Genomic DNA, 17376 nt, shown 5'->3' on the forward strand with positions numbered 1-17376 from the left:
AAAAGTATATTTATCACTGTATCATAATATAAATAGTAGCAACAGTTACAGCGTTGCCAATTTGGAAAATTACACGAAAAGGTTAATGCAAAGAAAAATACTAAGAACCAGCCCTCTTTGAATAACTGAATTCCATTTAGTGTTCTCCAACCTGGTACTCTGTGGACTACAATTCCCATCATCTGTTCATGCTGGCTTGGGCTGGTGTGAATTATAGTTCAAAATATAGAGAGGGCACCAGGTTGGAGAAGGCAGCAATATGAACTTTCCATTTTATTTAATTTTATATTAAAAATATGTTTTACATCATCAATGATACTCGTGACTGTGTTATTGCATTTCATTAATTCAGTCTGCAATAAACTGTTGCTGTTTTTCTAATAAAATACCATCATAATACAAGAATGTTCTCATTTTTACATTGTCAACACATGAACTCCCTACTAATTTTATAAACAACTGCCTATAAACAGGGAACTATGAACACCTGTCAGAAAGGGGCAATCTAGTTATAATGGGAAAAGGAGGACTCCTTTATTTTAAATTGTATAAAATATAAATATAATTTTAGCTTATTTGATTGACACCAGATAGATGTCAGGAATGATTTCATTCGCCATATCCCTATCTCACATCATGCAAAATTTCTCAAAACGTTCATTTTTTTCTAAGCCATCAAGAAATTCTACAACTCAGTGTTGACTTTTGAGTCAACTGGGAAAGAATGGAGAGGCAAATGTTTCTAATGGCAACCGCTAAAAGTTCTGAAGCACAGTCCAGCCTACAGAACAACTCAAACAATTCAGACCCATCATTAAGCGGGAATGAAATCCAATACTGGTGCTGAGGTCTGTCAGGTTCTTGCCGTAAAGTTTTCCAGAGGATTAAGCACAAACGAAGCAATTTATTTGAATCAAGCTTTTCTACTCCTTATCAGAAAAGCCAGGCAGCATAAGTCACTGATTACCTGTCAGAATTCTGCGTAATCTGCTTTAAAGACCCTTTCACAGATCACAGATTTAGATATACAACCCCATGGAAAACACGATCCTTCCAAGTTGCCATTCCTACCACAATTTTGCTGCTTAATAGACTGAAGAACACCATTTCTAAAAAAAGCTTCATTAGTTTCTCTAGTATGGGGAGCTATAGAGGGACAACAGAAATTTGAAGTTATTCCGCAATTTACTTTCTTAATCTTAAGGAAGAATGTTTCAGGATGAGGAAAATAATAATAATGGCTCCATAGCAACACATACAATTATGAGGCAGGGGATGTATTCCAACACGTCCATCAAATTTTAACGTGCAAATGTCTTGTCCATATCCATGCATCACTCCTGCTCCATTTTGCTATCACTTTTGCTATTTTGAACACAACAGCTCCACTTAGGAAGAAGAAAAGCTGACAGCAAGTCTAAGGCAATGGTTCTTCTTCAATCCAGGCTACCACCTCACACAAGGATGAACTATACTAACCAACGGTTATGTTCATCCTAGACTAAGAGCAGTTTAATTTCCAACTGAGCCTTGAAGGAAAGGAAAGACTTAACTGCCAAAACAGTTTTTAATTCACTGTTTAATTTTAATTCTCTTTTTAATTCACTACAAGCTCTCAAAGAGCCATTTAAATGTCTTTTCAAGCAAACAAAAATTCTCATGAAGAGCCACCAGCATCCTGTTTCCCAAGGGAACAAGCCCAACACTTCTGGTTGTCAACCATCTAAGACAAAGCCATCACCAAAATCTTGCAGCAGCAGCAGCAGCAGCAGCAGCAACCCCCATTAATTATATGCTGTGTAAAAAATACAACCCCTCGTTTTAATCTTGAGAGGAGTGAAGAAATCTCTCTATTTATTTTTCATAAGTTTCTATCACGTCCTCCTTACTTGTCTTTCATCTAAAAATCCCTAAGAAGCCATTTTTTAAAAAAATCCCTTTTCCTAACAACCACCTCTCCTCCTCCCATTATTCCCTAAGCCTCTTTGGATGTCTTGGGTTGTTAAGCTTCATCTCGAGGACTGTAAACTCTCGTTTGCCAAAGTAAGCATGTTTCAACCTTAGAGGTACAGAAACATTCTTTCCAAATCTTCCAGATTCATACACAGACAAGTAAATCCAGATGTACACTGAAAGTTTGTTGAGAAAAGGAAATCAGTACTTTAAGGACCAGCTCCGATCTTAAAGGTGGAGGGAGATTCAAAAGATCTTTTGCAAACCTCCCCTCCTCCCACTTCCCTTTTAAGATCATTGTTGTTGTTTAGTCGTTTAGTCGTGTCCGACTCTTCGTGACCCCATGGACCATAGCACGCCAGGCACTCCTGTCTTGCACTGCCTCCCGCAGTTTGGTCAAACTCATGTTCGTAGCTTCGAGAACACTGTCCAACCATCTTGTCCTCTGTCGTCCCCTTCTCCTAGTGCCCTCAATCTTTCCCAACATCAGGGTCTTTTCCAAGGATTCTTCTCTTCTCATGAGGTGGCCAAAGTATTGGAGCCTCAGCTTCACGATCTGTCCTTCCAGGGAGCACTCAGGGCTGATTTCCTTAAGAATGGATAGGTTTGATCTTCTTGCAGTCCATGGGACTCTCAAGAGTCTCCTCCAGCACCATAATTCAAAAGCATCAATTCTTCGGTGATCAGCCTTCTTTATGGTCCAGCTCTCACTTCCATACATCACTACTGGGAAAACCATAGCTTTAACTATACGGACCTTTGTCGGCAAGGTTTTAAGATCATAATGAAAGGGAATTGTTACAGGTTTGGCCCACTAGGCAGATCCTGATCATAATCTGTCCTGTAGAGAAAAATGATTACCTTCCCCTGAAATAAGTCATACTGAAAGTAGAATTAGTGAAATGCATGGACTGAAGTTAGTAAAATCTATTGATTTTTGATAGGTCTACTCCAAGGATGATTTAGTTTGACACCTTATGGTTGTCCTGCATTGTAAGAAAGATGTCTTTACCACAGAGCCAATATTAATAGGGATATTTAATTCCACATTCATTCACTCACTTCATTGTTATCCTGCCTTTCCTGCAAGGAACACATACATAGTTCTCATCCACTCAGCCCACTTTATCTTCACAACAACTTTGTGAGGTAGGGTAGACTGAGAGGCAAGGAGTTGGCCCAAGGTCATCCAGTGAACTTCATTGCTGAGCAGTGTTCCAAGCATGGGTTTCCCTGGTCCTAGTTTAATAGTCAACTGACAGTCCTTTTATTTTTATTATTGTTATGAAATAATAAAATTTAGTAAACACAATTAAATAAATGTTTTTAATGCTTTTGTTTTCTAAAATGCCCTAATCTCTCACATATTATTTATTAACATGTTAAAAGGACAATAGCTAAATGGGGTAATTACTGCCTTAAGAGCCTTCATAATTTCTACTTTCCTTTTGCTTTTTTGACGCTTCTTAAGAGGGATAGCAGTTTCAGAACCACAGCTGAAAATTGAGCTTTCTACAAGAATTAGCATGAACTACGTATTTTGTAGTATGCAAAAAAGTTAAAAATGAAATAAACTTACTTTGGGTTGCTTGATTAAGTCAACCATATCCTTTACTTGGTGCCGCAGCAGATTTTGACATTTCCACATTTCATTCAATGCCCTGATGGTTAAAATATAAAGAAACAAATAACTGATATAGTACTCATTACTGCAACTTCCTAAACTGTTAGCACTATGAATAGAGAGAAACTTCCCATTAACAATTCACCTGGCTATAAGCCTTTAAGGCAGGCGCAGGCAAACCCAGCCCTCCAGATGTTTTGGGACTACAACTCCCATCATCCCTAGCCAACAGGACCAGTGGTCAGGGATAATGGGAATTGTAGTCTCAAAACATCTGGAGAGCCGAGTTTCCCTATGCCTGCTTTAAGGCCAACTCTTCTGCTGAAGAACTAACATTATTTTGTTCTTGCCCTTAATGCAGGCATCCCCAAACTTCGGTCCTCCAGATGTTTTGGACTACAATTGCCATCTTCCCTGACCACTGGTCCTGTTAGCTAGGGATCATGTAAGTTGTAGGTGAAAACACCTTGAGGGCTGCAGTTTGGGGATGCCTGCCTTAATGCCTTTAGCAAAATATTTATTATTCACATTCATTTATTTGGGGCTTTTTTGCATCCCTATTGTCTGCATGCATTTCCTTCGGCAATGTCTGTGTTCCCTTTTTTTCCTCTCATTTGGATTAGACTTCCATTTTTTATCTATAATAGCTTCCTTAACTCTGTTTATTACCCATGATTGTATCCTCTCATAGCTTTATGTATACATTCCTGTTGAGCTTCTATTATTGCACTTTTGAATACCATCCAAGCATTCTGGAAAGATTGGTCCCTATTGACTTCCTCTTTCAACTTCCTTTTTATCAATCCATTCACTTCAATTATTTAAATACTTTGGGTGATATTCAGCTAAGTTGTACTCAGAGCAGACCATTACAATTTAGTCATATTCATTCATTTATATGAGTGTACTCTGGGAAAAAGTTAGTTGAGTACCACCCACTAAAAGCAAGATACCAGCTGGGGAGGCAGTTTGAAGTTGTGATTCTCTTCCTTCCTATTTTACCCTAACAACAACCCTGTGAGGTAGGTTAGGCTGTGAGAGGCAGTGACAAGCCAAGTGAGTTTCTTGCTGAGCAGGGATTTGAACCCTTGTCTCCCAGGTCCTAATCTAACACTTTATCCACTACACCACACTGGTTCTCATGTTAGAGATCATTAGGAAAGAAACTGCCAATATCATAATGCCATTATACAAATGTTTCTTAATTTATGCTGTGTTTATACACAAATTCTGCAGCTAAAACTGTGCACATAGTGCTAGTTGGAATTACCCTATAATTTCTATCACCACTGTTTTCTAAGTGAATTGTACCCAGAGATGCTAATACCTATTAGACAATAATGACACCCATCATGAAATAGTGGGTATGTGGAGCAGACTAGAACCAAATTAATTTTAGCCTTGCCAATTTCTTTTCAATTAAATAAACCAGTTTCAACTCTGTTCCACCCATAACGTATTTGCAATATATTTTGAGAAAGTACTAAACAGCCTGAGAAAACTGTAATTCACAATCAAAGAAAACAGTCAAAAAGTATGAAGGAAGTAGTAAGGTCTCTTTCCCATGTTCTCTTCTTTCATGTTCAAGGTCGGATTTTGATAGAAATCTTAACCTACTGAATACTGCAAGAAGTCTGGTGAGCATAGTCTGTATCCAGATGTTATCCAAGCACAAATTCTGTCGCACTGAGATTATTAGCTACCAGTATATTAGCATTACGAACATCATTATTAGTTCCAAATCTGTCATGTAAAACGTACTTAACAGCATTTGAATCCAGGGTTGCGTAAAGGTAGTATAAACATTTCATTCTTTCGTTTGTTTCCAAATTGTGAGGGACCATATACTGAGCAAAGATGCGTTCCACCAGCAGTCTAAAGAGAGACAGTCAATAATAAGCCTCTGTTATATGAAACAAGATTGAAGTTACTAAAGCAAATTTCTCAATACCCACTATGATTAAGTGCATATAAAAACTAAATTGATACCAAGCTGATCTAAGTAAGTCAAATTTAACAAATGAACTTAGTAATGAAATGTTACAAACAGAATGCTACCTATTTAAAATGTTTATAAGATCTATAGAAACACACAATGGTTTGGTTCAGGTGTAAATAGAAACTATTGTTTTTGCCAGGTGAACAAGCTTCTAGAAAATTTGAGGCTTACTCCCAGATAATTGTTTATAAGGTTGTAGTCCTAATCTCTCATGCTCTGCTCTCCCTTCTCCTTTTGGAAGTACCATATGAGTTTATCAAAAGCTATCTTTTTTAAACCAGCCACAGTTCCGCATGATGCCTGGTAAACTGTGGTGAGAACAAATCAGGATAAAACCATGATTTCAGATCCTATCTTGCTCTCACTAATCACATTATGAAACATAAGACCTCAGCTTCAGAAAAAAAGGGCAGACCAAGATTTGTTTTTTATTTTACTTCGATCCAGACCAACACGGCTACCTACCTGTAACCTTTAAAAATAGTGTCTTTCAATATCCTCCTCAGGAGAGCCTGCAAGCAGTCTCTAGGCTTAAGCAAGTTAACATAGCTGGAAATCATGGTTTTCCATATAAGAACCCTATGGCTTAGTTTAGAATATAAGCTTCATTTGATCAAACAAGCTGTGTAGGCCGAGTATGAATATCACACCTATTTCTATGAACGCAAAAGATAGTTATGGCCAGAGAATTCAGTACACTTAGCATTCCAAGTTCCAAAAGCAGTGCAGCCTTTGGAATTGCTGTTTGAATGCCCTCCTAGACTCAATGAGCTGCTTGTGTTCTTTTCCGACTTAATTGCTATTGTCAGCAGGCATACTCACACAAGGCAAAAGGATGAATAATTCCTAATCGTATATATTCAGGTTAACCTACCGATCATCAATACTGTTTTGATAATATATATGCAGCAGCTTGTCCTTTATCCAGGCAATTTGTTTTGAAGCTTCTTTTCCAGCTTCTGACTGCAAGGAGTACTTCTTGTATATCTGTGCAAGTCCCATCATTGCTTCTTTTCGCACTCTCCACTAAAACAACAACATATCTCAAACATCAAAATATAAATTTGTTTCTAAATATACTGTTATACATGTTTCAAGATTTTGGATTGTTGCAATGTGCTTTATGTGTTGCTGCCCTTGAAAACAATCTGGAAACCATAATTGCTAGGTCCTTCTCTGTGGTGGTACCCTGACTTTGGAATGTCTTCCTCCAAAAAGTGCATCTGATGCCAACTCTATTGTCATTCTGGTGCCAGCTACGATCCATGTGTTTCCCCCCAGGCCTTTATGAGTGGTTAGGTGCTGCTTCAACGACTTTGTAACGATTATGCTGAATTATTCATTCCTGCTGTTAACTGTTTTATTGGCTTTATTGGATATTCACTTCTACTGTCGAGTGTTTTAATATTGTTGCTACCTGTCCTGGGTTTGATATGAAGGGTGCTATGCATTTTACACAACGCGGTCAGTATACTTATCAAAAGGGGGGAGTTTGCTACAATAAGGCAACAAATTAATGCAAAGAAAGAAACAGTATTCAACCAGATTTTTCCCAGTGCTCTCTCTGTCTCTCTCTATTAAAGCCAACAGCCAAAAATAATAATAAACAGTTCAATATAGGTTGTTCCCTGTACCTTTGCTCCTCAGGCACTATGTTTAAGTAAGGAGCTACATTGCTTTTTTGCAAGATGTGCTACAGACCTAATTTGACATTTGAACAAGTTATAAATTCAACTAATCCACTAAACCTAAAAAAAGTAAATAAATCATACATTGGGTTGTTTAAAAGTACAATGGCTAAGGCAGAACAAAATAATTACAAAGACTGCTTTACACATTACAAAATCCTGAAGGCACTTCTGTGTGGATCATATAATGGAATCAGTTGTACACAAAACTTTCACTGCATTCACAAGTTCATTTTTTTTACTATCATGTTTATACAATCTCATTATTTGTATAATTATTTGTATTTTTTAGGAAATGCAAGAATATGTGCGGGTAAAGTAGATAATTAAAGGATGCAAATTGGCAATTACCGTAGTCAATTCTTGCGAGAAATTTTAACAGGAAGGAATTTTTAACATGCTGAATTAGTTGCCTACTCTTGGATTAACAATGAATCCAAGTAATTGACCTACATATACAATGACTTACCCGTTTGTCAAGCGTTCGCTCTCTCACAAAGTTAAGAAGATGATCATTGACGAGCAAAATATCTTTCTTAGCAGCAGTAACTATTGATACAATAACATCATGCCTAATAGCTTCTTCAGGGTCATGAGACCTCACTTTAAGGTATTCTGTACAAAAAAAGACACCCTAATTATAATGCTGGCACACTAGCCCCAGAGAATGAAGGGCATAAGCTTGCATAATAGGAGACACTACAATTACAATTTAATATTTTCCTCTTAATAAACTCACTGTCTGTTATTATCTGATACGTTGTGAACAAAAGACTTTAATTCATGAAAACAGCTAATTCAATCACTACGGAGTTATATTTGCTTGTCCACTAACAGTTGAAAAAATAAGATGGTGGCTACAGGACTTATTAGAAGCGTTTAATTGTTTTTAAAGGCTTTTATTTTTAATGGTATTATTTTTGTTGGTAATTCCATTCCACCCTTGCTGCAGGTATGTGGGATTGTCACATGTCTGTTTACATTCCAGCACAGATTGCTGGAATCCCATGAGCGGAACATCCGCTCTGTATTGCTTTTGTTTTCTCTCTCTCTGAGAAGAAGAACAAGGAGAAAAGCCATGTTTTTCTTTGTCCTGATTCATGTTCAATAAACGTAGCCTAGTATCCACGCCTCGAGCCAGCTCTGTTGTGTGCTTACTCTGCTGAGTAATGTGTGCTCGTGCATGCACAGCAACATGAGTCGCAGACGCACGTCAGAGGAGGGTGACTGATGGATCTCCACAGGGGCAAGGCTGAGAGGGGAGACGTTCCAACTGGGGCCTGTCCAGCTGGCTTTCCATCCCACGGTTCCAACAATTTTATCACAGCTGTGTTTGCTGCCCTGGGTTCATTTGGAGGCGTGGGATGTTAATTTAATAAATAAGTTCTACACGGGAAGGCTGCTTTTGACTAGTTATCTTCAACATTTTCAGACCCAGAACCTACTTTTGACCCAAACATGCACTTGGGGACCCATTTCTTAATCTTTTACTATATAATTGTATAGTGGTAGTTTCCCTGCTGTGACCAACTAGTGCCTTAGAAAAATATATCTGACTGTATTAGTCAGATTAGGCCACAGGTGAGTGTGAAGGCTTGCTTCCCTACCACAGGCAGGGGAAAAAAAGATCAGGAGTAAATATCATCAAAAACCAGGCCCTTTGTAAATGCACTATAAACAACAGTGCTGTTATTTTGCTACTACTAAAAACAGAATAAATATTAAGAGTTCCTCTTCTTCTGCAGACTCAATTTACTGATACCTGTTAAATCTTTTGCTAGATCTGGATGGTTCATAAGGCAGTGGCTAGCGAATTTCACACATTCAAGACGGATAGGTACATGGATATCATTAAACCTGTTTAAGAAACAAAACAAAAAAACCACAGTATGTTATCCCTCATTTCAATTTTCACCAAAATGTCATAACTATAGCTTCAAAGAATCATAAGATAAACAGTCTGATAAACATGATGGATCAGATCCAGATATTTGCAAGCAGAAGAAATTCTACAGGTATTATGTAAACTGTTATAAGAAAGACTAGAATAATACTCTGCAAACATATCTCAAGGTGCTGTGCAAGAGCCTGCAAACATAACACAGCTTTAGCAAGTCTGGATCCAACCCAATATTAATAAAGTTATAATGGCAATGAAGCTCCTCTGTTCAGCTTTCTAATGCCATCATACAATCTGACATCCAAAGCTATCGATACTCTTCTCTTGCTTATGACATTACTAAGGTAGTCACTGTTCAAGCTAATGCACTATGATAAATTCAAAGTAATGTACACAAATATCTAACTGTATGGGTTTCTGCTATTTTAGTATGCTGTAAGTTCTCAGGAAAGAAATATAGCCAGTTGCCTTACACTGAATGAGACCTTGGTCCATCTAGCTTAGTACTGTCTACTACACTAACTAGCAGCAGCTTGCCAGGGTTTCAAGCAACAGTCTTTCCCAGCCCTACCTAGAGATGCCAAGATTGAACTTGGAACCTTCTGCCTACAATGCAGGTGGCTCTGCCACTGGGCTACAATTCTCTCCCCCACCCCCCTTAACCTGCTACCCAACTTGTGTCTGATAAATCAGGCTTGGCCATTTACATCCACACAGATACTTCAAAAATGCAATACTCTAGCCTATTTTTCATTTTAACCAAAGGACAAATCAGCTGGAGATATATTCTTTAAGCATGCATCTCTTTCATGCAAATGTTTATTAATTTATGCATTTGTAACCTAATTAAAAGTCTAAAGCCTTGTTTTTGTTACTGTTCCTCGGAAAGCTCCACAACTGTTGAATATTAATCAAATCCAATATAAACATAGAATTGATCATTACAATGTTGTGGTGTTGACAAGAGTCAGATTAATCTACATTAACAGAAAAAAGTGAATGTCAGTAAACTAAGAAAGATGTTTCGTAATTGGAAGATTTGTAAGATGAAGATCTAGCTTTATTTATGTCAATTTCAGAGGACACAGAACAAAAGAATGCATATATATCTATAGCTCATATTAGACATAAAAGAAGAATGTCAAAAATGCTGTATAATAACAAAAATGTTACATTAAGTTTCAGTATTTAATCCCCAAGTTAAAGGAACTAAACAATTTATACCTCCCCAAATAGCACTGCCAAAGTGGTTTGTTTTGAGATGCCAACTCTGAATCCTTTGCCCCAAACATTTTTGCTAGTAATTTTACAACCTGCAGGCGTTCTTCATTGTCATTGCTCTGGAAAATAAAATAAATTTCAATCTATATATAATACATACACAGAGAAAGAGACAGAGACAAGACAGACACTGTAAAAACACGTTCTCAAACAAACCTATTTCTTTAAAAAAAAGTAAGCATACTCATAAAATCGATCTAAAATTTGAAAAAGATAGCAAATAATAGCTGTGGAAATGAACCAACAAGCAACAAAGTCAGTTTATAAAGGAAGTAATTAAACTTGTCCTGCCATATGACTGATAAACAATTTACGAATACCATTTGAGGACCAAGGTATCACTCACTTATTATACTTCTCATATGTGCTCAACTTAAACCCAGTCCCATCAAGTTTACTCAGAAGCAGGTCCATTATGTTCAGTGGAGCTGGCTCCTTGTTAAGTATACCTAGCATGTGTTAGAAGGCTACAGTTTTAAGTTCTACTTTTGCTTAGGTATAGTTAATAAAATTAGTTGTTCATACACAGCGCGCTAGCGCTTCTGCTTCACTCCTCCCTACCTCCAGCAAGGGAAACAATCCACAGGGTGGTTGGTTTAGCCTTATGTTCAAACACGTGCCCCTGGTTTATTTGTCCCAAGCAAACTACAACTGGGAAGTTTAGAATATGGTCTAGAGAAAAACAAACCCTGAGCGCTGGCTCAGGTATATTGTAAGACAATAGCTCTGTGGTTTGTCTCCCTGCTGGAGGCAGGGAGAATCAAAGAGGAAGAGCTCCAAGTTACATGGCACAGTCTGCACTATTTTCCCATAGTTTATGGCTCAGCATTGCGTCTGAACGCTGTCATAGACACCAACAAAGAGATGGATGCTATTGCTATGCTCTTTTCCAGCTCCTTTTCAGCCTGCAGGGCCAAGGCCAAGAGGTATGGCAAATGTAGCACAAAGTAGCAGCTGAAGTACATATACACCAGTAGTAGTGTAGAAGTACATATACACCAGAATTCTGTTTCATTTCCTTTTTTCTCTCTTCATTCCAGCTGCTCATGTATATCTCAGTACACTCCAGTGCTCCTCCTCTGCTTTCATCCCACATATGCAGAGGGCAGCGAAGAAATTATTTACGACCATGTGCTCTTGTGTTCTTTGCAAGCAGATATATGGAGCATTGAGGGGAATATTAATTCACCAGCCTGCCAACTGAAACAGCATCTGGACACAGTTACAGCTTTGCGTATAGGTAGTGGACCTGGAATGCTGCAGGGCAGAGGTGGGGAGTCTTTTTCAGCCTGGCCCCCTTCAAGTCATGTGGTGCAATGGGTCAGTGCAGCTGGCTGTTAACCAGAAGGTTGGTGGTTCTAGCGCACCCAGGGACAGCTGTGGGCAGGATTACTGCACTGTGGTGGACTAGATGATCCTTGTGGGTTCCTTCCAACTCTATAATTCTGTTTCCAGGGGCCACAGGCCAGTGAGAAACGTGGCTTGGAAGCCGGAGGAGAATCCCAACGGCTAGATAAAGAGAATTGCTACAAGGAAACTAAAAGGCGCTCACAAGGAAAACTGTATGAAAAGTTGTGTGCTTGTTGCCCCACACCAGCAACAACCTCCCAGGTGATCCAAATTTGATACAACTGATGTAACACTTACCTTTAGTTTAAATTCAAGCTGTGGCAAAACGGATAGTAAAAGATGACTATCAATATTGTATAGCTCCAGAATTAAGTCAAAAACATGCTCCGAGAGATCACTGATAGACGTTTTTCCTAACATAAGCACTTGATTAAAGAACTGTAAGACAAAGCAAGATGTATCAACAGCAGAAGCAGGTTCTCAGCCTCTCTCAACAATCTATTCCAAGCTGTTCTGGGAAAACACCACAAAGGGCTATTAAAATGCCCAGAGGACAAACATGTGACCCCAAAACTCCTGAGTAACGACCTTCTCACAGTTAAAGCATTTGGGAAGCCCATCTTAAGAACGAACTGCTATTTTTAACTTCAGCTTAGCTCTTCATATTTCTAAAAGTACATCATTTGAAAGCTAACAAGTACTTTAAGAAGGCCCACTAACCTAGCATTCTACCCAAACGCCTGCTATCTTAAATTTCTGGTAACTCAGCTACTTAACTGCAGGAAACAACAACAAACCGGTACTAACCCTACGAAGGGGACTCACTATAGTTTCAGCTGGATTTACCTGCTTAGGTTCATAGTCTAAATTTCCGAGTGCCCTTTAATGCAATGAGCTTTCAAACACAAGAGAAATCGTATTTATTTATTATTAAATTTATATCCCGCCTTTCCTCCCAAAGGATTCATTTTTTGTTCAATTTGTTTTAAAATGTATGTGCAATGGAAACCACATTTATTCAGAATAAAGCAGGCATCCCCAAACTTCGGCCCTCCAGATGTTTTGGACTACAATTCCCATCTTCCCTGACCACTGGTCCTGTTAGCTAGGGATCATGGGAGTCGTAGGCCAAAATATCTGGAGGGCCGCAGTTTGGGGATGCCTGGAATAAAGGATAACAATTATTGGGTACAGCTGAAAATAAAACATTTCACAATCTACAGTAATAATTCTCCGGCAGAATACTGCTGTGCCTAGAGCACTGCTATGACAGTCTTCTTCGTTTCTGGCGAAGAGAATGTATTTTTCTTGTACTGAAACAACTCCACAAGCTATCAGGAAGTTTCAGAACTCAAATGAAAGCACTGGTCTTAACCTTTAAAGCCCTAAACAGCTTCGGAACCAAATTATTTGTTGGATTGCCATATCAATTCACCCATCGACCAGGAATGCCATCTAAGGCCTTTCTCCAGGTCCCTGTATCATCTGAATTGTGATATGTAGCAGCTAGAGAAAGGGAGCACTTTTCCTGTGGTGGCCCATGTGAAATACCTTCCCTGAGAAGGCCTGCCTAGAGACCATGTTACTCTTATTTTGGCGTCATTCGGGAACCGTTCTGCTTTCCAAGGGTTTTAAGCAGTTTTAACTTAGGACAATTTTAACTGGCTCTCTGGATATGCACGACTTAAGTCATCGTCAAATTATACATTTTACTCAGTTTCATCTACACAGTCACTTTAAATCCTCACTTACATTAGTAATGTATGGTTCAATAGCTTGGGCCGTCCTCTTCAGTAAAGCCTTTGCCAAGTCATATGCTTGTTTGTTTAAGTTCTGAAAGGTATATTTCAGACAGGAAACGCTGTAAAAGTGTGCTTGAAATGTATGCTCAGATACTGGCTTTTTTTTTCAAATCTTCACAAACAAGATGGACAAATAATACCAATTTTAAAAAAGGGTACTACAAGTACTGGGGGGGAAAACCCCCACTATGATTACAATATAGAGAAACAACTATAGAGTTGGTCAATGCCGTGTCAAATTTTCTAAGCTCAGAAAAAGGCTACTATGTAGGCTGCAATCCTATGTGTGCTTATCTGGGTTAAGTCCCATTGAACTCTGGGACTTCTGTGTATGCATGTAGGATTGTGCTGTCAGCCATAAATCCTGGTTTCTGCTATCTTTCATCTCTCAACTGAACAGTTTTCCTTGGTTTAGTTATTTTTTCAGACCAATAATCCACATTTAAACATTATAACTGACAAACTAAGTTATGCACTACTATTTATTGTTTTATTGCTTCCTAGCAAATCACAAGAACTGCTAGGACTACGGAGATTATACAGTATAAATCACTAGTATCACTTATAAAGCCCAGACAAGTGATCCTATACTCATATTCTATGCTGTCCAGCTACCTGTTCTTCTGAAATGTGTTCAGTTCTCCAATTTATGTTTAATTATTTAACAGCACCAACATTACTTTCTGTCCCACTGAGAAATACTATTTTGCTCACTACCAACTCTTGCTTTGCTGTACTGTATTTTTAATATTCGGTTGGGAGCTGCCCAGAGTTGCTGGGGAAACCCAGCCAGATGGGCAGGGTATAAATATATGATGATGATGATGATGGTGATGATGAAAAAGTTCAGGACATTTATAGCAAAGTCTAAAGCAACTTTACTCAGAAGTAAATTCAACTTTATTCAGCTGAACATGTGTATAAATGAAAGCTCATAAAACTGTAGCCTTAGCCTTTGAAATAATTGTTTTTGTATAGTATCCTTGCATGTCTACAGGAAGAGCCTAACAAAAATCTGTCTTGCCTCTAAGCAATTGTAATTCTGCAGTGTATGTGGGCTGCACGTCCAAAGGTTTGGGATTATGTTTCAAGGTTGTATAAAAGCTTTATTTAGTTGCAAATGAATATTTAGTTGTTATAGTAACCAGTTAACACACATCCCTGTTCATGAAACATGCAAAAATGAAAATCAGAAACTCAATTTAAATTGCTTTTTTTCCTTGATGGTATTAAATTATTTAACTCAATTAACCCTGTGAAAAATGGAGTCAGGTTAAATTCAGTTATAAAATACTGTTGAACAATAGCTAGATCAATTTCATTTCAAGATCAATTAATAATGACTAACTGAAAAGTGTACCATGTGAATCCTAAGATGTAATGCTTTCAAATAAAAATTAAAAGCCAGCTGATACTCTTGTGTTTTCCAGATATTAATAGTTCCTTGCATCCAGAAATCTGAAACAGCTAATTACTCTTCCGAAAACTGGGAAAGCCAACATGAAATAATATACATTTAGCCAAGGCAACTTTTCAACAGTCCTCCAAATATGGTGCCTCAAGAAATAGCAAAATGGCAAATACACACAGTCTTTATACTCTTGACCAAGCAATGGAGTATTGATAGGATTAAGCACAAAAAGGTAGAAACATGAGCTTTCCCTGTGCTACCTAGAGTTGGGAAAATAGCTTTCCTTCCCAAACGTAAGTGTTCTTTCCCAAATCAGCTTCAGAAGAAGAACAAATATTTGGCTGAGACACAGCTACAGTCAGAACAACGGAGACATAAAGAAATACTGTGATTTGCACCCTTATGTTCCAAGACTGCTAGACACCCCAAGTACTTTATATAAACATGATTTAGTTAATGTTAGCCTTACAAATTATTATCCAGAAGGAAGGTCACCCATCTGCCGACTTAACCTAGTTGCACACAGCTTTTCTGCCTGCACTCCCCTGTCCCAACAAGCACCACGACAGGGAACACAGCTCTGCTTGCCCCTCTTCTGGAATGGAAGTGTTACTAACAATGCCATTTGAGGACAAAAGAGGAAAACACACACATGAATGGAGTTTACCCAGTGCTATCTGCCATTAAACTCAAGCAACACTGAGCTGAAACAAATGCAATTCTCCAACTTCTCACCCCCCAAAAAAGGAGAGTTGATCTCTGTATAAGAAGTGGGACAGACAAGAGTGAATGGCGTGCTCTGGTCCATGGGGTCACGAAGAGTCAGCCACGACTAAACAGCAACAACAAATAAGTGGGAACAAGGGATGGAGATCTTGGCCAACTTTCTTGCTTCAGTTTGGCAGTCTAACCCTGGTTACAGAGCCACGAATAAAAGGTTACAGAGCCACTATAACTTTTCCACATACAAATACATGCCTGTTGCTGCTAAATAAAAGTAGCGGAAGTGCCAGGAAATGTTACTGCTTACCTTATGTGCAGGCACCAGGTTAACTAAAACTGTATCCAAAAGCTCCTGCGACACTGTATCACCTTCACAAATTATAGAGCTCATCAAATCCACCATATGCATATGAACCTTTTGATTATGACCATTGCTGAAATCAAGAGGAACAGGTTTTCAGCTCATTAGCCCAATGGTTCAGCCATAAGATAAATAAGTAAAACAAACTATTATTACATTTATCCAATATTTCCATCAAGGAGTTCAGAGTGGTGCACATGATTTCCCCTCGTTCTATCCTCACAACAAGCCGAGAGATAGGTTACACTTAGGAGATTAATAATAATAATAATAATAATTTATTTATACCCCGCCCATCTGGCTGGGTTTCCCCAGCCACTCTGTACGGCTTCCAACTGAAAAGTGAAATAAAATAATCTATTATATATTAAAAGCCTGCCTAAACAGGGCTGCCTTCAGATGTCCTCTAAAAATCTGGTAGCTGTTTTTCTCTTTGACATCTGATGAGAGGGCGTTCCACAGGCTGGGGGCCGCCACCGAGAAGGCCCTCTGCCTGGTTCCCTGCAACTTAGCTGCTCGCAACGAGGGAACCGCCAGAAGGCCCTCGGCAATGGACCTCAATGTCCGGGCAGAACGATAGGGGTGAAGACGCTCCTTCAAGTATACTGGACCGAGGCCATTTAGGGCTTTAAGTGTCAGCACCAACACCAAAGCTGGGAGCCAATGTAGATCTTTCAAGACCGGTGTTATGTAGTCTCGGCAGCCGCTCCCAGTCACCAGTCTAGCTGCCGCATTCTGGATTAGTTGTAGTTTCCGGGTCACCTTCAAAGGTAGCCCCACATAGAGCGCATTGCAGTAGTCCAAGCGGGAGATAACCAGAGCATGCACCACTCTGGCGACAGTCCGCAGGCAGGTAGGGTCTCAGCCTGCGTACCAGATGGAGCTGATAGACAGCTGCCCTGGACACAGAATTGACCTGTGTCTCCATGAACAGCTGTGAGTCCAGAATGACTCCCATGCTGCGCACCTGGTCCTTCAGGGGCACAGTTACCTCATTCAGGACCAGGGAGTGGCCCAAGGTCACCCAGTGAGATTCATGGCTGAGGGGGCATTTGAACCCTGGTATCCCAAGTCCTATTCTGCTTACTAGACAAAAAGATTGATTTAAAAGTCACACATATTTTCACACTTCTTCTTTTAATTTGGAGGAATGTGGCCCAGTCCATTTATTAGTGTCATTCTCTGATGTAAAATTAGTGACAACGTTGTAATTTTTGCTTTTCGCAACTCCAGCATCAAATAGAAGGCTCAGCAGAGGTGAAGTTAATAATGTACATTACACTA

The 17376-nt window shown here is 39.0% G+C and overlaps 1 protein-coding gene across 1 annotated transcript in view; it reads right to left on the reverse strand.

The window, feature by feature from the left end:
• Window positions 1-17376, reverse strand: part of PDS5B (PDS5 cohesin associated factor B) — a 69082-nt gene that overhangs the window by 24650 nt on the left and 27056 nt on the right. Inside the window, exons 6-14 of the mRNA XM_035115198.3 lie at window positions 16039-16165; window positions 13548-13628; window positions 12093-12233; window positions 10389-10504; window positions 9027-9121; window positions 7734-7879; window positions 6451-6602; window positions 5339-5452; window positions 3533-3614 (exon numbers count right to left, since the gene is read on the reverse strand). Coding sequence (XP_034971089.1) covers window positions 3533-3614; window positions 5339-5452; window positions 6451-6602; window positions 7734-7879; window positions 9027-9121; window positions 10389-10504; window positions 12093-12233; window positions 13548-13628; window positions 16039-16165 — 1054 coding nt within the window. The remainder of the gene's footprint in view (window positions 1-3532; window positions 3615-5338; window positions 5453-6450; window positions 6603-7733; window positions 7880-9026; window positions 9122-10388; window positions 10505-12092; window positions 12234-13547; window positions 13629-16038; window positions 16166-17376) is intronic.

Source organism: Zootoca vivipara, chromosome 4, assembly GCF_965207765.1.
Source record: "Zootoca vivipara chromosome 4, rZooViv2.hap1.1, whole genome shotgun sequence".
Classification (NCBI taxonomy): domain Eukaryota; kingdom Metazoa; phylum Chordata; class Lepidosauria; order Squamata; family Lacertidae; genus Zootoca; species Zootoca vivipara.